The sequence below is a fragment of the Phalacrocorax aristotelis genome, chromosome W (assembly GCF_949628215.1).
Source record: "Phalacrocorax aristotelis chromosome W, bGulAri2.1, whole genome shotgun sequence".
Classification (NCBI taxonomy): domain Eukaryota; kingdom Metazoa; phylum Chordata; class Aves; order Suliformes; family Phalacrocoracidae; genus Phalacrocorax; species Phalacrocorax aristotelis.
Window position 1 is genome coordinate 26,515,578 of NC_134310.1, and position 21,418 is coordinate 26,536,995.

The 21,418-nt window shown below is 47.7% G+C and overlaps 1 protein-coding gene across 8 annotated transcripts in view; it reads left to right on the plus strand.

Annotated features, from left to right (window-relative positions):
• The window catches only part of MARCHF2 (membrane associated ring-CH-type finger 2), a 37,078-nt gene that overhangs the window by 840 nt on the left and 14,820 nt on the right, over nt 1–21,418 (plus strand). Inside the window, exons 2-5 of one of the 8 annotated variants that reach the window (XM_075077955.1) lie at nt 6,977–7,191; nt 7,883–8,078; nt 13,103–13,338; nt 17,735–17,930. In XM_075077955.1, the coding sequence (XP_074934056.1) occupies nt 8,040–8,078; nt 13,103–13,338; nt 17,735–17,930 (471 nt within the window). In that variant the 5' untranslated portion in view covers nt 6,977–7,191; nt 7,883–8,039. The remainder of the gene's footprint in view (nt 1–6,976; nt 7,192–7,882; nt 8,079–13,102; nt 13,339–17,734; nt 17,931–21,418) is intronic. The other 7 variants (XM_075077958.1, XM_075077956.1, XM_075077959.1 and 4 more) reach the window with 7 other exon arrangements.

A 21,418-nucleotide genomic window follows, 5' to 3' on the forward strand; every position in this document is an offset into this window, starting at 1 on the left:
CTGCGTGGTGTGACAGGGAATGCACTGTCTTGCAGAGCTTGTTACAGAGATTTCTCGAGAGAATGAGCTCAGCGTCACAGCAAAACTCAAGAACTTGCTACGGTTGTGTGCTGGAGCACCAGCTGCCTTCCTCTGTGGCATAAGCTTAGAGTTGGTGGTTGACTTTTCTTAAACTGGGACCTATGAATCTCTCTATCTCGCTTAAACCAGTTTTCTTGAGACAATTTAACTGCTAGCAACAGAGACCAAAACTGCTCGTTTGTGGGATTTGTCTGAGGGACGGGTCTGTGGCTCGTGTACAGGAAGATGACTGTGACGTTGGGGGTACTTTTCTCATGGTCTCAAACGTTTGCCCTTGTCATATGAGCGTGTTCTCTATCTGATGGGGAGACCAAGATTAAAACCTGAAACGCCACGCAATGGCCTCAGACTGAGACTTCTCGCTTATCCGTGCAATGGCCTGCGCTGTTAGTGCCCGCAGAAACGATGCTCACCTAAACGTGGGGTGACGCACTTGCACTGTGCAGTGCTGCTACCCCAAGGGTTCAGGCTGTTGTGCGACTTCTCTTGGCAGAAGATGTGCAGAGCTCAAATCTTACAAGTGGGCAGGCGGGCTGTCTCTCAGGTCAGTGTTGATGATGACTAACTGGCCAGGGTTAGCCGGAGCAGCTCTGGCTTTTCGTCAGGCTTGTTTGTATTCAGTGCACCATCCCTGCAGTGTCCAGAGAGGAGGCTGACCTGCCCCAATGTGTGTGTGATAAAGATCTGTTAGCGGGGATGTGCTTCTCATCCCACCCTGTGCTCTTTTTCTGCTCACACTCAGGACTGTTTATATCCCCCATTCAACCCTCCCTGCTACTAGCCCTCATTTTCCTTGGGCCTCTCATTCTCTTGCTCCACTCTCCTTCCAGCAAGCATTTATCTCTGCGTCTTTCCCTTCTGATACAGTTTCTAGCACTTTCTCGACCTTCTTCCAGGTTCTTGTCAAGAATGCCTGTGATGCCACTGTGGTAGGTCAGCTCCGATGGCCGTGGCCAGTCCCATTTATCCACCCCGCTCCTGGGGATGTACAGCCCTGCTCAGCTGCCGAGCTTGCACATGCACAGAATAATCCTTTTAACAGCTGGATGTTAGCCTTGTCTTTCCAAGGCTTAAGTGTTTGAATACTTTTTTGCATCTCCAAAGGATTATGGAGACAGCTGCAGGGGAAAGCGTGTGGAGAGCTAGAAGAGCCCTGGTTTTCCAGGTGCGTTTGAAACTGTGATGCTGTGTCACCCTTCGGAAATAGAGGCTTGAAGGGAAAGGAGCTGGGACTGGAGAAGTGCCGCGTGCGCTGTAACAGTGAATTTAATACCTCCAGTTGAGGACGCAAGGTCTAACCGCCCCCAAGCACGTGCAGTGGGCCGTCACAGGCAGCCTCCATCAGTAAGGAAGTCTTAACTTTGCCAGGAGCGGACCAGGTGGCACAGGAAACAGCTGAGTGTGAGCTTAATGTGTGCGCCATGGATGTTACATACCAGCTGTAAACCCAGGATTGTCTGTGTGTGGTTAGTTAATTAACACCACTGGCAGTCTTTAAGTGGAAACAGGAAAAAAAGCACTGGAACTAATGGTTTCTTGTTTCTGAGGTATTTGACTGCCCTTTTTTTGCTGTGGAATTGCACTGAGGCTGCCGAGTGAGGTCACCCCGCGCTGGACGCCAAGGAGACCATGCAGATGAGCAGTATTACAGATGTACTAATTGTAAACAGTTTCCAACAGAGTTCTTGCCTCAATAGATGCTGGAAGAGGGGCTTTCCTATTCTAGCTTATTGATGCTGGGCAGGATCAAGCGAGTGCAGGACACGATGTTCTCCTGGGAGGAAGTTAGCGTAGATTCTTTGAAACGGCATGACCAAAATCAACCCAAAATGCATCCAGCACAAGCTGGGCAAATTGAGGCTGGATATGGGCTCTTGAGACACTGTAAGTCCTGAGGGCCAGCTGCTGGCCCTCAGGATGTGACTTTGTAGTAGTTCTGGGGGCAGAGATACAAAGTAAAATGCACATTTAGGGGCTTTTTTCACTATTGTTTAAAATATCTTTGCTTTTTACACTAAAAACCACAGAACCTTTCCTTAGAACTTGAAGGGAGGAGTCAGGCATCCTGAACTATAAACTACAGGATGAGTTTATTTTTCCCCCACTTGACTTTGACTCAGCTTTGGATATTTGGAGATTTCGGAGTTTCTGTTTTCTAAACTGTTGTGGGTTTTTTTTCCCTGCTCCAGATTAAAGTTCATAACTGGTCTCTTCTGCCCCCCCATCTTATTTACTCTGGTTTACTTATGCTTCTGCATGCTCTTAGCTCAAACCCTTCCCATGAGAGAGAAATTATCTCCGTTTACTTAAGTTTGAAAGTGTAAAAATCCCCTTGAAAACACACTCTGCACTTCTAAGTTGGTAAGAAATGGGCACGCAGTCTCTGTGATTTGAGAGATGAGCTGTATGAAAAACAAAGCTGTGGGTCACTTTTATGTGAAGGAAATGAGCACAGCACCAAATCAATGTGAAGGGTAGGCAAGCAGTTTCCATGAAGTTTGTGTAAAATAGCTTTCTCTGGTGCTAAAAGGATGGATGAATCTGTGCTGAGGCACAGTGTGTGGCTTATTGAGACAGTTAATGTCATGCATGTGAATAGCAGGTTCTCCAAGTCTGGTCTTGTTCTTTTCTAAGCTCTGACTGCAGTGGTGCTGCTCCCTGGGGAGGATGCCATCACGCTTGCTCTGTTGTCTTTCTGTGTTTGCTGTAGTTAGACCAGGTCGGCCTTAGCTCATCAGCATTGCAGCAACAAATGCAGGTTTGCTGGGAGAGGTGGTTACCCACTTGCTGAGCATTTGAGAGAGTGCTCGGCTGTTTATCCCACTGTTTAAAAGTGGAAAAGTCACTGCTAGGCTTCTTGGGGTTTTGGCCACCTTTCCTGGTGGAGCTGTGCCGGTTACAGTTTGTGGGAGCTCTAAGCACTGATGGTAGAATGCAGAATGGGCAAAATCCTGAAGGCATGGACTGACAAAGTGTCTCAGGGCAGGGACTGAACCGTTTGTATCCTCTGGGAAAGTGAATATCCCGATAGGAGCTGTACTGACCTGCAGCTCTCCCTACCTGTCAGCCATGCAATGCACTCCCTGCCCCAGACCTCTCTAGGACAAGCAGTGTTACAATTTAGAATCTGATTTGTCCCCATTTTCAATCAAAATGGGCATCTGTAAGTTTTCTTCCAGATTTTACATAGCAATTCTAGCTAAACTTTTCAATTCCTGATAATAACACAAGAGGTGTCCTGGGGTGCATTAAAAGGAGTGCGGCCAGCAGGGCGAGGGAGGTTCTCCTCCCCCTCTACTCTGCCCCAGTGAGGCCACATCTAGAGTGCTGCGTCCAGTTCTGGGTCCCCCAGTTTCAGAAGGACAGGGAACTACTGGAGAGAGTCCAGCAGAGAACTACCAAGATGATCAGGGGTCTGGAGCATCTCCCTTGTGAGGAAAGGCTGAGAGACCTGGGTCTGTTCAGCCTGGAGAAGAGAAGGCTCAGGGGGGATCTCATCAGTGCTTATAAATATCTGAAGGGCAGGTGTCAGGATGATGGGGCTGGACTCTTTTCAGTGGTGCCCAACAACAGGACAAGGGGCAATGGGCACAAGTTGGAACATGGGAAGTTCTACTTAAATATGAGGAAAAACTCCGTTCCTGTGCGGGTGCCAGAGCAGTGGCACAGGCTGCCCAGAGAGGCTGCGGAGTCTCCTTCCCTGGAGACATTCAAACCCCACCTGGACGCGGTCCTGTGCCCCTGCTCTGGGGGTGCCTGCTCAAGCAGGGGGTTGGACGGGATGATCTCCAGAGGTCCCTTCCAGCCCCCACCATTCTGATTCTGTGTGGTTAACCCCAAGGGCAGGCATGCTGTACCTGTTCTTGCAATTTTAATCAGTTGTCATGAAGTCGGTGACAGAGTGAAGGAAACATCCTCCTGCTGCTCCCAAAAAGAGGGAGCCAAAGGGCAAGGAGTGTTCTGGCTTGGCAAATATAAATACAAACAAATCAAGCCTAGTTTCTAAAGCACTTCCCTACAAATAGGGGAATGCTCCAAGCTCTTGCAGTCTTGGCTTTAACACCTATTTCTTTCTTTGGAGCTTTGTGAGCTTTAATTGTGTTTCAGCTGAAAGCTGTTTGGGTTTAGATTTGAGAGTGGTGTGAGGGAAAAGGTAGACTACAATTGTGGACTGTTCTCAACTTTTTTTATCTCTCGGTTTTTCTTGTACTTCCCTGTAGCTGAATCAGTTGAGGCCTGTGTCTCCAGAAGAACTGGAAATACAGCCTAAGCAAAGCATTGCAAACTTAATTTGGGGGGGGAGGGGGAGACTGGGATTTTGCAGCACTGATATCAACTGTGTAGTTTCACTTCAGGGTTGAGAAGGAGATTTTTAGTGGTAAGGAGTGGGCAGAAGGGAGACACTAGTGAAATCAGCTAGGATCAGCTAATCCTCCTCTTTGACCATGGAGAAAGAGGATGTACTCGGTGCCTGCTTTGGAGCTCTTCAGATGCAGGTGGGTGGTGGGGTCGAAGGCTGTGGTGGTGCCTTTGCTGGAAAGGTCTTTGACAACTGAGCATGCTTGTGCTGGTTTTGCCTGAGAAGGGGTTAATTTTCTTCACTGTCGTGGTCGGCTACCTTTCCAGCTTCCCATGCTCTGTCACATTGGCAGGAGGCTGGGAGGGGCAGGGCCACGGCCGGGGCAGCTGACCCCGACTGGCCAATGGGATGTTCATTCCATACCATGTGACACCATGACCAGTACATTAAGGGGGGGGAGTTGCGGCTCAGGGAGGCACGGCATCGGGTCAGCGGGTGGTGAGCAGCTGCGTCGTGTGCGGTTTGTTTCAGCAGTTCATCATCCCCTCTCCAGGACATTACTGCCAATGAGTTTGCATACGAGGATGGTGCGCTCCGTACAAACTTCCGCCACATGGGTCGTGTGCACTCGGCTTCATCTGGATCTTTGGATGACTGTTGATCACCTCAAGCACAGCTAATTCCCTTAGATACTGGATGCCTTTCTCCATGGTTGTCCATTTTCCTGGGCGATATGTAACATCTTCCTTAAAGGGATACCTTTCCTTCACTCCAGACAGGAGTCGCCTCCAGAGGCTGAGGGCTTGTGTTCTTTTCCCAATTGCTTTGTCAACGCCCCCTTCCCCAGAAAGGGATCCCAATTGTTTGGCTTCTTTTCCCTCTAGTTCCAGGCTACTGGCCCCATTATCCCAGCATCGGAGCAGCCAGGTGACAATGTGCTCACCTGAACGACGGCAGAAATCTTTTCGCATATCTCGCAACTCGCTCAAGGACAGGGATCGGGTGGTCTCTATTTCATTTATGACTTCTTCCTCCTCTCCTCGTGATGGCCCTGGTTCTTCATCATCCCCTTCTAAACGAGTTGACGTCCGCTTCCAATATTTCGTCTTGTGTATGGAGGCGACTGATACTGGCACAGGTTGATTCTCTGAGTCAGCTCCAGTACTTGTCCTGGGGGTTTGAGTGGCCACAGTGCCAGTCACTTTGCCTTTCAATCCAGATGCCTTCTCTTCCCCCTGGGAGCACTGAATACTGTTGAGCAGGGCTCGGTATGCATGGGCCAGGTCCCAGCACATTGCAGTTATCTGTGTCTCTCTGGAGTTCCCAGCATAACAACATACTTCCTCCAAATACTCTACTAGCTTTTCAGGATTCTGCACTTGTTTGGGGGGGAAACTCCAAAACACTGGGGGTGCCCACTGCCCTAGGTATTTGCCCATGCTATCCCACATGCCCTGCCACTCCTAACTATCAAGCCTCGGGGCAGATTTCTGGGTGATATTCTTAAGTTGCTTAGTCAAAACCAAAACAACATGCCCAAAAACTAACAATAAGTGCACCTTAACCACCCAAGGATGTTCAAGATACAAAAAGGTTGTTGTAACAAAGGCACAGACATCATAGAACAAAGTTGCAAAGGTACTATTCTGTATTTCCTCCATATAAAATCTCTCAGAGGAGGAGGTATAATTGCTAATTGCCTCAGCAAGGTGGGATCCAAAGTACAGTAAGGGTTTCAGCAAAAACCCCAAATACCAGATAAAGCTGAAAACAAGTGTTTGCATAACAAATCTCATAGGCAAAACATCACTAATCACAGCAGAACACAGCAGACTAAACAAACCAACACCGATCTTTAACACCAACTGCAAAAAGGACAACATGGTGCTGTGACCAGCAGCTGTTGTTATCTCCAACCCTTGAGCCCCATGTTGGGCGCCAAAAAGACTGTCGTGGTTTAGCGGCAGCTCAGCCCCACACAGTCGCTCGCTCACTCCCCCACTGGTAGATGGGGGAGAGAATCAGAAGGGTAACGCTCGTGGGTTGGGATAAGAACAGTTTAATAATTAAAATGAAAAAAACAACAATAAAAATGCAATGGAAAGGAAAACAATGAGAGGTGCAAAACCCCCGGGGGTTGAGGGGGAGGGATGAACCACCAAAACAAACCACACATGACACAGCCACTCACCACCCAACACCACGCCTCCCTGAGCTGCAACTGCCCCCTTAATATACTGATCATGGTGTCACAATGTATGGAATGAACATCCCATTGGCCAGTCGGGGTTAGCTACCCCAGCTGTGGCCCTGCCCCTCCCAGCCTCCTGCCCACTTGGCAGAGCGCGGGAAGCTGGAAAGGTCCCTGACCACTGCAGGCACTAGTGAAGAGAATTAACCCCTTCTCAGCCAAAACCAGCACACCAGTCACTAGTTCGCCAGCGCTGCAAGATCTGGTGATGAAGTGCAGCTACTGCAGAGGTTCATCAAATACCCTGAAAGATTTGGAGAGGAGTGATGTGTGTGGATGTAGGCTTTGGAAAACAACAGTTTATTGATCATGAAGGCTCACTGCAATATTCTTTTCACTAACAGGGAATAGAAGTCAGATCCTGGCAATGTGTCTGGAAAAAAAAAATAAAAAAAAATAATTCTGTGGAAGGCTGCCTCTTCATCTGTGTCTGGAAAACAAACTCATTTGCCATCAAATCGTAGGCTAGATAATCAAGACTTCAGAGAGCTTCTAGAATATGCCTAAATAGTGGCTTGGTATAGAGAAGTTTTGATCATTTCTCCCCAGTGGGAGCTGGGTAAGCGAAGGCTTGCATTGCTTTTTCACTGTTGCTGAGTTGTGTTGCTGGAATAGTCAAAAGGCAGTGGAGTTGAGTCCCTGGCGGTGGTAGATAATGTACAGATATGACAAAAACAGGAGTCCAAAAAGGCTGCTTCCTAGAAGCATCTAACCTCCTCCTGGGTGTTACACGGTTAAATCTGGAGTAGCTTATGAACAGCTGAAATTCAGCCCTAGGGATGAGGCAAGTAAGCCTCTGTGGACAGCATCAGTGCTTCACAGTAACTCAGCCTGTATGTTCTGCTGTTAAAGGTGTAGGAGGAGGGTCCTGGTGTGATGCTTCATTAGAAGGTTCATGAGCTCCCAGGATATTGTTCCCTGATATTTTTTTTTCTTGCTTTTTGGGGTTTGTTTTGTTTTGAGCCTAGGGTCAGGTCTGTCCTGTGACTGTCTGATTCACAGCTTTGCTCCACTGGCACCGTCTGAAGAGCAAGTTAATGCTGAAGTTTTTACAGCACCTCTTTTAACTGTGACTGTCAACCAAATGTTGCAGGCAAGGCAGGAAATTGAGAAGCTGCCTGGGGAGTGAAATGCTTTCTTGTGTGTTATTTACTAAATTTTAAAATGCTTTAAAAGCTGTTGTGTAGCATCAGATCTTATTTCGAGTGTTGGGTATGTGTCATAAAATGCTGTGTCACTTTTCTCACTAGGTAGGTCTTGCTGCACCCTGACTTATAGGACTGTTGCATTCAGATGACTTCTGAGCATATGACTTGAGATTTCTGTCCAAGTCCTGGGCAATGCAAGAGTTGCAGTGAGGTCTCATAGCAGAATTCCCTCCTCTGTGGGGGGAGCTATCTTCAGCTGATGGATCAAGTGTGTGCGGATCTGTTGCTGGCTTTTCAGGTACTTTTAGGGTGTTATGCAGGAGACCTGCAGGGTAACTTCTGGGAATCAGTTGATGTACAAAATTGTGTACTTTTTTTAAAGAACAAAATCATGCTGCAGTCTTCAGTCCTCAGCAGAGAGTATGTTTAAACAAACCAAACTGAAAAACAAAGCCCTGCAGCAGTTTGGGACCTGTTTGGGGGTGTTTTTTTTGTTGTTGTTTTGTTTTTTTTTTCTTTAGATTAAACCTTTTAACAGTAGCAGGGAGCACTTCAGGACACTAATTGCATCCTGCCCATGCATATCTTTGGTGGCAGTATCTCAGGATGCGTAATTGCTGTGGGTGCGAGGGTCTGGAGGCCAGAGCTTGCTCCCGGTGATGTATAGGAGTTGGGGTGCGCTGCCCAGAGCCTGGGTGCCTGTGCCTAGAGCACGGGGGCTGCAGGTACACTGATTAGGCACTGCAGCCACCTGCAGCAGGCAGTGCTGGGTGCTGGAAGACATGTTGCAGGCCTGGGATTGGACTTGGGCTGTGGAAAGATGTGTGTGAGCTGGATGAGACAGGGTGTGTAGGAGCAGGTGCTTAGATGTGGTGAAGGAAGCAATTCTTTGTACTCGTCTCCCTCAAGAAGTTTTTCTTCAGATGATCTTAGGGCCTCAGGATTTGGGCAATCCAGTTTGTGTGGTGAAAAGGAAAGCATTGATGTTTGGAAATGCCCTTTAGCAACTGAAACCCTTCAATTCACTGATGACGTTTGCAGGATCATATGATTAGAAAACGCGGTATCTGCCTACCCAAGTTAGCTGAAATGGGTTTGGAAAGCAGGCTTGGGTGGCCTTGCTCCTGGGGGTTAAATAAACATCAGCTTGTGTGAGCAGCAGTCGGAGCTTTGGCAATCTGCACACAGAGAGTGGGTTACTAGCTAAATCTTTAAAAGAAAAGAAAAAAAAAAGGTACTTGCATAAAGCTGCGTGGGTTATGTTGGTTATCTCCTCATGTCACTGCAATGAGGTGCCAGATCTTGGTTACGATAATCAGGGAAACAGGTTGCTCAGTGGGAGGAACAGACTTAGCCGCTGGCAGCCTTGCCAGGAGGTGTTTTGTTTGTTTTTTTTTTTCCCCTCAGTGCAGATGTTCCAGGGAAGCTAATCTGTATAGAAGCTGGTGCATATGAGCTGCACCCAAAGAAGGTGGAGCAGTTTCTAGTTGCAGTTTGCTCTGGAACCTATCAAAGCCTCAGAATTTCTCCAAGGGTTTACACCAGTTGAGATACTCATGTAGGCAGGCCACAAGCAGCCCAGAGGAGCTGTGACCTGTACCTAACAGTTCCCCTTTACCATGATCATTTGGCCTCAGCCTTTCCTGTTGTCTTTCTCCTCTTGACTGGCTTTTCTCCTTGTGGCTTTGATCAAGGTATTCATCTGGCCTGCTATGGTTTCCCTGTCTGGGAGAAGTAACTGTCTTATTGGGCTGCAAAGTCTAAATATGCAGAACTGAGCTGGGGGACCCTTTAGCTCTTTGTCTTCTGTTTTTTCCTGCTCTGCATGTCTTCGGGATGGAGAGCAGTGGTCCAGCCTGATCTCTGCTGTTGAGCTGTTCAGACATTTGAGGGAGTTTTGAAACCCCTGTTGCCCTTTGGATGATATACACAGGATCACATATCTCATTGCAATGCCTGAAGGCTTGACAAGGGGGATGTTTTGCTGGCGTGTTTTGCATAAGCCATGGAGCAGGCAGGGTCCTGCACCAGCACCGTGGTCTCTGCCTTGGAGCAGTGAAGAAGCACTAGCTGCTCTTCGAGGAACCAACTCGTCTTGCTGTATGTGTTTGGGTTTTGGAGTCCTAGTGTATAACTCGCTCTTCTGAGCCAACTTTCCACAAACAGGGTTTGTTTTTCTTGAATTTGAGTAATCTCTACAAACGCAGCCCTTTATATCCTGGATCTGCTCAGAAGCTGAGGATATGGTGAGAAGAGATTTTTGATTTATTTGCTCATGTTTAACTGCAGCAGCAGAGGGGATATTGATAATAAATCTAATGTCTCAGAGACTTTTTTTTAAATGAAAACAAGAAATGTATCCCCAAGGAACGGGCTCCAAAATCACAGCTGCCCAGAAAAAAACAGTGTGTGGTTCAAACCAACTGTTTGGGTCTTGATTCTGACTCCGAGTTTTTGGTGTTTCTGCTGTAATGTTGGGTTTGGGTTCGATGACCTGTTGACAGTTGTGAGAGAAGGCTGCATGTTGATGATCTGAGCCTTTAGGGAGCCAGAAAAGGGACTGGCTTGGCTGTACACAGGAACTGGTTCATGTTCAGCTGGGTATGAAATTGGAACTAGAGTGCACTGCAGATGTTATCTTTGGATTTCAGTTACTTCCTCACTAACTGTATCCATGAAAATCTTGCTGCTTTTCCTTTGTATTTGCTGAATGGCATGAGTCAGATATTAAAGCAGTGACTTCAGGTTCCACCCTGGGATGGACCCCGACAAGGAAACGCCAAATAACTTTTAATAGAAAACTGTGTTTCCTGGTGGACGGCAGGGTGGCGATTCCCTTTCAGCCCTGAGTAGGGCTGCAAGGCAAAGACACGGTGCTGCCTGTATCTGTCAGATGTGGAGCACAAAGAGCCTCAGTATAAATACTCTCAGGACACAGGGAGTGGGGGCAGTTTTATTCCAGTACGTAAAATGTACCGTTTTCCTCTGGACTTAAAAATAAACAACATTTTGCCTGAACAAATGGAGCCAACCTTTTTATTAAAAGCATATATCTTCTCGTGCCTGGTTCAGTAAGAGGCTTTTAAAATTGAAAGAACTCCTTAACTTGCAAAACAGCTGACTTAAGTCATTCCAATAGCATTTATCATCTTACTTTTTGCTCCTTAAAGTTGGAGAGCTTGTAGCTTTTTTTCTTTTTTTTTAAAGGAGAGCAATAGGAAGAGTGGCTCGAAGCCTGTGTACTCTTTGCACAGGTGGAGAGAGGCTGAGTCAAGGCAATGCTGAGTCTGAAAGTTCATTTTTAAGTTTATGGAAAGATTCCCATTTATTTTGATGGGGATTGACCTGCCCCCAAGCTCACGCCTATTCCTGTTCAGATGCGGAGGAAGGATTACAGATAGTTATCAAGAGCAGCTTTTATGAAGCTATTAGAAACTTTTCTACTAGAAATTAGGAAATATTCAATAACTTGAGGGGATGGTACCAAAGCTGGCATCTGGTGATGAGACACCAGTGCCTCTCTCCCTCTTGAACACGTTCACCACGAAGGGAGCTGTCCTGACAGATGAAGCACTTGCTTGTTTAACATTTGTTTAATTTCCAAGACACAAAAGAACACTTGTGCTTACCCAAATCTGTTTTCAGGGCTTCAACAATCACATTCTCGTTTGGGCTTTTTTGTTTTCTTCCTCTGTAGTCTGGCCAAGCCTCCAACCAGCAACAAGCCCTTGTTTTCTTTAGCTATTTGAGTTTGATTTAGGCTTAGCTGAACCTGATGAAACTGCTGTTTCATGGGAATGTTTGACTCCTGTTGTGCACAGAGATCTCAAAACAAAAAAGCATTTCCTTGCATGGGGTGGTGAAGGTCTGTTTGCCCGCTTCTACCTCCAGGAGACAGAGATTGAAGATTCCCCACCCCCATGCCCTAAATTAAACAAACCTAATTATTTTCATCTTTCTTTGGTAAGTTTTGGGGTTGGGGTTTTTTTGTTTGGTGTTTCCCCCTGCCCTTTTATCCTTTTCATTGCTTTCATTTGAACTTCTTTTATGGGTTTGTTTCTCTCTTGAAATCTGGCCACCAGGATGAGACACCATTCCAGCTATGAGCCCAGCAGGACTGGTGCACGGGAATTATTGTGCATGCCTTACATAAGGCAGTCCTGTTTACAGACACAAGGATTTTGGTCTTTACCAGCAGTACGACGTTGTTGGCTTGTGTTCAGCTTGTGACTAATTGTAACCCCAGCTCTTTATTTCTGCACAGCAGCCGCTTAGGGACCAGGCTAAAGGAGATTGGAGAAAATGTTTTTTTTCTGAATCTGCAAAGCACGCCTACCTTTGGGACTGAGATATTCCCTGCCAGGCAGGAGCACAACTGTTGCTGTCATCCTGGGTGAGCTGCTGCCTTCCTTCAAAGGCAGAGAGCTCTCCCGTCTGCACATGGCTCATCTGAGCCAGCTCCTGGTTTGTCACGTTGGGCTTTTTCTCTGCATCTTCTCCCCAACTCTTGCATTTGCTGCTTGTTCCTTGCGTTCTCTTTACGGGGTAAATTGCAGAAGAGCTGAAAACGTGATGGTGTACTTTGCTGTTTGCACGTGGCTGTTATAAACATAATAGGTCTGAAACATTGGAAAGGAGGAAAACCTGCCCACTGCCCTTTCTGTGGAGGTCTGGGAGGGTTTGCAATGCTTTTGGGTGGTCAGTACCTGCACGTTTGCTGCTGGGGTGTACCACGTGGGATGTAGAAATGGAAGTGCTTGCGTTTCTGTAAAGAAATGAAAAAAATGGAGAATCAAAGATGGGGGGAGCCTTTTGAGTGTGGTGGACAGGCTCAACCTGAATGCAGCTGAGAGAAGGCCCTCCCTGAACTGAGCCACGCAAAGTGGTTTAAGTGCCATGTTCAGGTGAAACTGCAACTTTTACAGAGGGTATGAACATAAATTTTCAGGATGCTCTAGGCAGAGCGTTGTTGGGCCCGTGGGGCTTCGGGTTGTCTTCAGCATCTCTGCATTGTCAGCACTGCACATTCGGTTTGAAAGGCTTCATCAGGTTAAAGGGTGTGTACCTGGAATTCTCTTTGTGAAAGGCAAATTTGCAATGCTGATGCTAAATTATGTAAGTGGGACACTTGGAGCCTTAATTTTATGGTAAGACAGCCTCACAAAGCCTATTAAAGGGGATAGAAGGCTATCAAAACCCATGGTTGTTGGGACCCTGGGGTGCTGTCGGCCCCTGCGGAGCTGGAGGAGGGTTGGCAAGGGGGTTCCTGCGCCCTGGCTGGGTGGTGCAGGGAACCCAACTCTCACCGCAGTGCCGTTCCAGCAGGTCTCCGTGCCACTGGTGCCGGTCTCCGGAGCAGAGGGGCCTGGAGCTTCCCGGGCCATGACGACGGGCAACTGCTGCCACCTCCCCGGCTCCCTGTGCGACTGCCCAGGAAGTGCCCCCCTCTCCAAGTCGGTGGAGGACACCGACATTGGTCGCCCGCAGTACGTCACGCAGGTCACCGCCAAGGATGGACGGCTCCTCTCAACGGTGATCAAGGTGCTGGGTGCACAGAGGTAAGGCTGCTTCAGGGTAGGGGCTTGGGATGAATGCATCTGGGCTTTTTTTTTTTCCCCTCTTTTTTTGTGGCTCTAGAGGTAGAGGGAGACAACAAAGTCTTGTTTGGGAAGGAGTTTGCTGGGGCTCTAATATTGAGTGTGAATCCTCGTTAGCCACATGCTTCCCAGGCCTGTGCTCTTTGTGAGAGCTCAAGCTGGTTCTATGTGCTGGTGGACTGGAACTCACGTGTTCATCAGAACCCCCTAGGCCTGCGGGCTGCTCCAGTGTGAGGCAGCGCAGGCGGCCTCTTGCCATGCGCCTCTGCCAAGTCCTTGCTGAGCAGCAGTGAAGGTGGGATGCTGTGCTAGCAAGGGCAGCGTGCTGTCTGTGGAGATGATTTAAGGGCTGAAAATGGACCACAGCCCCTGTTCCAAGATGGTTGTGGAGTAAAGGTGTGGTGTCGATTTGCAGCCCCAGGGAGAGGAGGGTATTTGTATTGCAGGAACTGCAGTGTCCAGCTATTGCTAGAGGGGATGTGTGGCAGCTTTGCTTGCTCAGACTCTTCCTGATGTGACTTCCTAACATGTATTTTGAGCAGCTTCCAGAGCAAAGGACACTTGTCAGCATTGTTCAGTCCAGCTAGTGAGACCAGTCACATTTTGTGTTCAAATCCCGTCTGAACAGTTGTTGTTTTTTTAAATGAATTTGGCCAAATGTTGATGAGGTGTGAAAGCAGTGACTGCAAATGTTGGGGAGGAAGGCTAGATGAGAACTGAGGCAAATGTAATTGCTGTATCTAGCAAACCTGGAGCAGGTGAATAAAAATGCGAGGGGAACTGAGTTTGCTCTCTGACAACAGATAGGCTGGACTAGAAGTTGTGTAACCCCTTAAAACTTGTGGAGGTGTAAAAATTGGGTGGGGAAACTGCCTGGGATTACAGGTTAAAAAAAAAAACAACAGGATTCCTCATGTGAGTGTGTTCATGGGACACCAGTTCGTTCACTTTAGTAGTGGTGGGTTTCAGTCTCTTCCTTGTCACCAGCACTTAGCAAAGCAAAGCCAGGAGCAGTGTGACTGTGCTGGAAGGTTGGATTAGTGATACAGTCCCTACAGCCTGCTGGAAAACTGTGTTTGCAGGTGTATTGTGTGGGAGTGTGATCAGGCCCCCTCCTCCTCTGGTAAGAAGGAAGGAAAATGGAGTCTGGTAAGAATTCTTTTTTCCTTGCACTGTCAGCAAATTTTTTCCTTCTGGATTGTTTATTGGTAGCCAAGGTTATATTAATGTGCTGGAAATATGAAACTTCTCAAACAGGAAGAGAATGGATGAAATATCTTACAGATGCTTTTCTTAGGAAATAACAGATGCATGAGAGCACTGGAGGCTTGGGGGTTTTTTGGTCTGCCCCTGTCGCTAAGGCTGTGTGAGCAGACTGTAATTTTGTCATTCTGGTACAGCACTGAGCTTTATGGCAATAAAGGTTACAGAATCATCAAATAATTCATATTGAAAGGGAATTCTGGAGGACATCCGGTCCAGCCTCCTTTCGGAGCAAGGCCAACCTCAAAGTCGGATCAGACTGCTCAGAGCTGTGTCCGATGCAGTTTTCAGTGTCTCTGAGGATGGAGTTTCTACCACCTCTCCAGACTCCCGTGGCAGGGATTGTTCTGGCTGAAGAAGTCCCCTAAATAAAAGGCACATGAAAAAGAGGAGGGAACAAGGGTCAGTGGTTCACTGGTGATGTTCAACAGAGAGAAGGGGGCGGTGCAGTGGGTATATGTTGCTTCACAGCCCTAATTATTATTTAAAAGTTCAATTGGGATGAAACCTGCTAAACATTGAGTTGAAAGTGGTAGGGATTTCTTACCTGTGGTGCACCAGGAGTCTTGCTTCTCCTTTAGTGAGCTGACGCGCACTTTCTTGCTGGCTCTTCTCTTCCCTTTGTGTCCCACCAACCTTTTTCACCAGTACGCTCCTTTTCCTTGCACTGTGTTTCCGTGTCTTGCTCTTGCTTTTTCTGTTTTGTCTGATTGTGTGAACTAATGGAAGTAGCACTGCTGCTTTTGAAGATTGCAAATTGCTTGTTCTGACTGTTGTGTTGCAATTCCACAAACTTCTTTTGCAGTCAGGTGGGTTTTTATTTTTCAAAGTCAGAATAGCAGTGTTATATGAACTCTGAGGTGGGATCAGTGTGGCTTTTGTACTGTCAGCAATATGTGGAAAAAGGTGATAGCTGATACAGCTCACCTGTATTTCAAGAGGACATGCAGTAGGGTCTTTGAAATTAGGATGTTCCTTTCTCACCCTCCCTCCCACCCCCAAATCTGTGCAACTATGGATTTAAGAGAATTATTGTTGTGTGAAAGAAATGGCTGGTCAGAAGGTGGGAAAGAAGTGAGATACTAGTAAGTGGCTTGTTTTTGTGGTCCAGGGAGGGTAGCCCTGCCCTGGGCCTCTGCTGTCCAGCATTTCATTCCTAAATTATCTCAGCGAATGGCAGACACTGTAGAGATGTACTGAACTGCTGAGGATAGCCAGCTTTGGTGTCTAGAGCCATGTGAGGGTTCCCAGGGAGCCCAAGACATCCTCATTATGGGGCTGGCAGATGTGGCACAGGGCTTCAGATGTCCCTAGGATACCCTTGGACCTAAAACGGCACTAGAAGCCTGACTTTAGAGAGTTGAACGCATTGGAAATGACTGCAGGCTAAACTAATGGTTGCAGTTCTGTGTGCAGTGATGCAGATGAAGAACAGTAGTCTGGGATTTACATACGTGCTCGCAGGTTTGGAGGAAGGAGATCTTGGGCGCACCAAGGCGTTTCTGCAGTTACGTGCAGCAGTGACCAAAAGGCAAGTAAGATGCTAAGATTTAGGAAAGCAATGAAGAACAGAACACAGTCGCTGCAAAAATCCCTGGTGTGCCTGCATCTTGAAAACTGTAGCTCTGGTCCCTGTAGCTCTAAAAGGATGTTTTAGAAATGTGAGAGGTGGAGGGAAGGGTAGCGAAGGTGATCAGAAAGGTGGGTGTGTTTCTGTCTAAGGTATGACTGAATAGGCTGGGACTCTTCTGCTTGTGAAGGAGGTGACTGAGCAGGCTATGATGGAGGTCTGTAAATCTGGGGGGTGCCAGAAACATTGTCTTTTAGAGGACAAGAATTAGGGGATAGTACACAAAACAAACAAATGAGAGGTTTCAAGCGAAAAGGACTTGGTTCTTTGTGCAGCTAGAGAAAGTCCTTGCAACAGGAGGACACTGGACACTCTGAGTTTACATAGGCGCAAAAAAAATTACTTTAGTCTGTGATGGAAGTTTGTTGCATGAGTATCACCTGATACACCTGAGCTAATGGCTGTGGGATGCTGGAGCAGTAGCACTAATCGTCCACGGTCAGCGATGCCAGTTAGAGGTGTGAGGGAGTGTCTTGGGAACAAATGGGTGGTTTGAGTGCGATCAGCAGTGCAGGCCTCCTATGGGGAAGGTTGCAAGTGTCTCTGAAAGCTTTAGATACTTCCCTTGATAAGCATTTCTGGCTCTGTGAGGACTCAAGGGAGCAGATCTTGAGCATGAAACAAGAGATTTGATTCTGTAGTTGAAACTTCTAGCCAAGGAGGGGGCGAGAGGTGGTCGTCGGTGAAGCACCAAGGCATTTCTGCAGCCAGTTAAAGGCCTGAACGCTGCAGAACAGTGCTCTGCACAGCGGCATGCAGATAGGATGCTGAGTGAGTTACTGCGGTGTGATAGCAGAGGGTTTGTATGCTGAGAACTTAGTCTGGGTGACTGCTTGACATGAAATACGTTGTGTCCTTGGAGAGCTGAGCTTCCAAGGTCAATGTAGTTGTCTTTAGATATCGCTGTTCCTTACCCAGGATGCAGAGCAGAGATGGGGTGAGAGTGGGTAGGAGATCTGATAAATGCTACTATACTGCAAACCTCTTGAGTGGCTCCAGGGGTCTGGGGGCACGCCGTGACTAGCGTGGATCATCCAGCTTCACTTCGGGCTTCTGGATTTGCATCAGTGCCTCAGAGTTGGTTTCAGGTCCAGTGTCAGCCTCTCTGCCCTCTGTGAGTGGAGCTGGAGACAGGGGCATGTGCGCTGCGGTCCCTTCTGCAGCCAGCTCAGCTGGCCAGGCTGACATGCCAGCTTCTCTTGGGTGTTGTGGTGCTCATCAACACAGCTTCTAGATTTTACTGACTTAAGATGTCCTGGGTACCTCCGTGCTCTCCTGAGACTGGTTTCTTGCTGCAGCAGGCCGCTTTGCAGAGTGGCAGCACACCTGGCATGCTCTGCCATGCGCTGCCTGCTGTGCGCGTGCCCTTCTTGGGCTTGGTGGGCTTGGACCCCATTTTCCGATGTGGCTGTATCATTCTGCCTGCTCTGACCGTGATTTCATTCTGTTTGTCTGCCTCTTTAGTGACGGTCCCATCTGTCGAATCTGTCATGAAGGTGGAAATGGGGAGGGACTGCTTTCCCCGTGTGACTGCACAGGAACACTGGGCACCGTGCACAAGAGCTGCCTGGAAAAATGGTTATCCTCCTCCAACACAAGTTACTGTGAGCTCTGCCACACAGAATTTGTTGTAGAGAGAAGACCAAGACCTTTGACAGAGGTACCACTTTCTTCCTGCTTCACTTTTATTTCCTTACCATCTGAGAGAAAATGACTGATTTTTCCATACTGTCCTTATGGTTCTTGCTGTCTCCTCCTCCTCGCAGTGTCTTAGCACTCACAAAGAACAATTTGTTTAGAGAGATCAAGTCTCTCATCAGACCAAGTGATGTAGTTGCAAAAATGCAGTGGCAAGGTTTCGGGCAGCTCTTACCTGTGAACCCTCCACACGCTACCTGCCCGTGGCAGGCTGTAGGACTACAGAAAATATCGCAGTTGTAGATATAATTTAATGCCTGAGCATTGAAATGCAGAGGTCACCACGTGACTGACTGAAATATGATGCTCGCAGAAATATTTTTTCCTGTTAGTTTTAATCTTATCTCACAGTGTTGCATTAGCTCTCACATGTGACTTCCTCGTGCTCTGCTCTGGAAAGTGAGATGTGGCGATTGCTGATACTGTTCATAAAAGACCTGTCCTCCCTTCACTAATAACGATGTGTGCTTCAGAGCCTTTGGGTCTTGCTCCTTCCTGCTGAGCTGTGGTGCCCTGCCGCTGCCCTGTGTTCCCCCCAGTCGAAGGAGAAAGCAGGACATGGCTCAGCCAGTCCTTATGTTCCTCTTTGCCTTGACCGTAGAGGGACCAGGTTCCTGATGGGTCCATCAGCCTCCCAGAGTTGGAAAGTACAATCCAGGCTCTGGTTAGTGGGTTGGCTTAGGGTTTTTTTGGGTTGGGCTTTTTTTATCACAAGGCTTTCTTCATTGCCCAGTTTAGGCAGTCTGCTGTGCTCACATTTCAGACTTCCTTTGGCCCCTGAAGTTTATAGCAGCTGCCTGTACTGATGCCCTTTACATGTGGGGAACAAGAGCAGCTTGGATTAGGTTATCTTCTGACCTCAGCATTCAAGTGTACATCCCCAAAGAGGAATAAGTAAATCAGTGAGTTAGAGTACAAAAGGCTGTAACAGTTTGTTTTAGAAGACAGGTTAATCTCTCTAAATATCTGTGAGTTGTGTTGCCAGGTGAGCAGGTGATGTTGGTATGGCTACCGTTTCTGACGGTGCTGCAGGACTATGTAGGGGGTGTTGCTGCCACACCTGGGGTCCACCTGGAAGGTCAAAGGAAGGTCCTGCAGCCCTTGCTGCCCGCACCCCATTCAGATGCCTGTGAAGCTGCAGGCAGGCCCTTCCCTGTGTCAGCTTGCTGCTAGGCTGGGCTTTTGGGTGTTCATTCAACACAGTGTGCAACTGCAGAGAATTATCAGTCTGCTGGTGGGGATTTACAGTTAAGAGTTTTGGGAGCCCCCCAGTCCTGCGGCCATCAGCAATGAGAGAAGTAGAAAAGCATCATCTGGAGCCACCACTGCAAATACTGCGCTTCTTTGCATGCACCCTGACCCTGCGGGGTTTTTCATCACATCCCTCCCTGGCTGTGTTTGGACTATGGCACATAGCTCTGTTTTTTGTTTCAAAAGTTACTTTTCCTGCTGATAGTGTTTCAAACCAATGCAAAGCAGTGCTGCTGCAGCTGTGCTGTCATCAGTGAGGCTGCAGAAGGAGGTCTGTGAGCTGATTCTTACCAACAGGCTCCTGTTACCTGCCAGCTATCGGGGGTTTGTTGGTGCCTGCCACCAGAAGTGTATGTGTGGGGAGGTGGGGATTAATCTGGTTTGTAACTGTGACTGCTCTTGTCCACTTTTTCCTTCCCCTTGCTCCATCAGTTAGATTAAAACCAGGTCACAACTGGAACTCGCTGTTGCTTTTCCCATCTCTGTTTCCATTCCCATCAATTCTAGAGATTATTTCCTTTCCCTTCCCACCTCCCTTTGGAAACGATACCTGCCCCTTCTTCCTGCAACCCCCAGCTCTCCTTCCCATGCTCTGATCTCTGGGTGCCCAGCAAGCCTTGGAGGGGAAAAGAGCCCCCCAACTGGGGAAGCATTCAAGCCTCTGTTTGCAAAATTGATAATCAGTTTTAATGATTGTTTAATTTACAGCTGACTGTCACTGATTTGGCAGCCCCAGATAGGAGAAGGCTTTAGACTACAGTGCTAAACCAAACCACATATTTAGCAAAGCAATTTGTAAGAGACCATTACATCAGTGGTTAGTGATGTCTCAGTCTTATTGCTTTCCTCCCAGCTGCTAAAACATATAAAATAGCTCTTTGACCAAAAACTCTCAAATGGTTGTTTCAGAGGTTGAAAACCATTGCTTTAAAACATTTGGGAAGGGCCGTATCTTGGCTTTGAGGATGGACTGCAGGCGAGCCCAGTAACAGTGAGCTTGCTAGGGCCTAAGTGGGCCAAAATTTTGAGTGTGGGTTTCAGATGTTTTAGCTTAAGAGCTAGCAAAATATTCATGCTCAGAAACAAACATGTGGAAGTGCGTTTAGCCATAGTTCACAGATGCTGTAGCACCTCGTAACAAGTACAGGCTTAGAAAGGCTTAGAAAATGGCATACTTGAATAAAAGCTCAAAGACCAGCATATGTTGGAGGAGTTTCTCCTCTGACACTGAGGTCTGTGCCTTCAGCAGGCAAGTGGAGCTTGCTGGGACAGTGTGACAGGAAAGTTGTGGGTCCTCCGTGCACTTTCTTGCCTGTACTCCAAGGTGGATGAGTGCGTGGCCCAGGACAATCAAATTTTAATTCCTGTTGAAATCTGGCTAGTTCTGCCCCTCTGAACTGGAGCCTGTAAGGGTATGGTGACCAACAAGCAATTTGTGAGTGCCGAGAGGTGATGGGTGGGCAGCATTTAACGAGCCTCAGACACAAGATAAATGCCACTGTGTTTTCAGAGAGGACTAGACCCCTCAAACCATTACTGGTAGCTGTCAAAGGCTTTGGGATGTGAATTATTTGTTACTTCCCATGTTTGGAGACTGTCTGCGAGCACAGCAAAGGGGTTGATCTGCCTTGTTCTGGTGTCTCCTGTGTCTGCTGGGGGAACAGCTTGCATAAAGTGCCATTAGTGCCTCATGAGTTTGGAGGCTGGTAACCACCTGATGAAAAGCTGCCAGTTAGCTGGTGAGAGCAATCCCTGCCATAGAGCAGAGTCTAACGTGCAGCTTGCCATCATCGTACAGCCCGAGAGTAATTCCCTTGCCTGCAGTTCACTGGCAGCAAGCGTTTTCCCTGGCTTAAGGAGCAGCCTGCAGCCTGGTTTGATAAATCCAATGGTAGTGGCCTGCTCTTGCTCTTTCCCAGGGGCCGGCAGCGCTTCCCCACCATGTTACCGAAAACGGGAATAAACCTCGTAACACCAATGTAGTGTTAAAAGGCAGGCATTCTTTATTCACGGCACCAGATGCACGGGGGATCGCTCCTCCTAACGTGCATACCTTACCTTCCCATGTGATTTATATAGACTAAAAATATACATATTCCTTTTATCCATACATATTCAATATTATTCTCTTTGGTAATTGGAACAAACTTGCTCGCTTCACAGGTAAATTATTGCGCAGACTCAGTTGTCCTTTCCCAT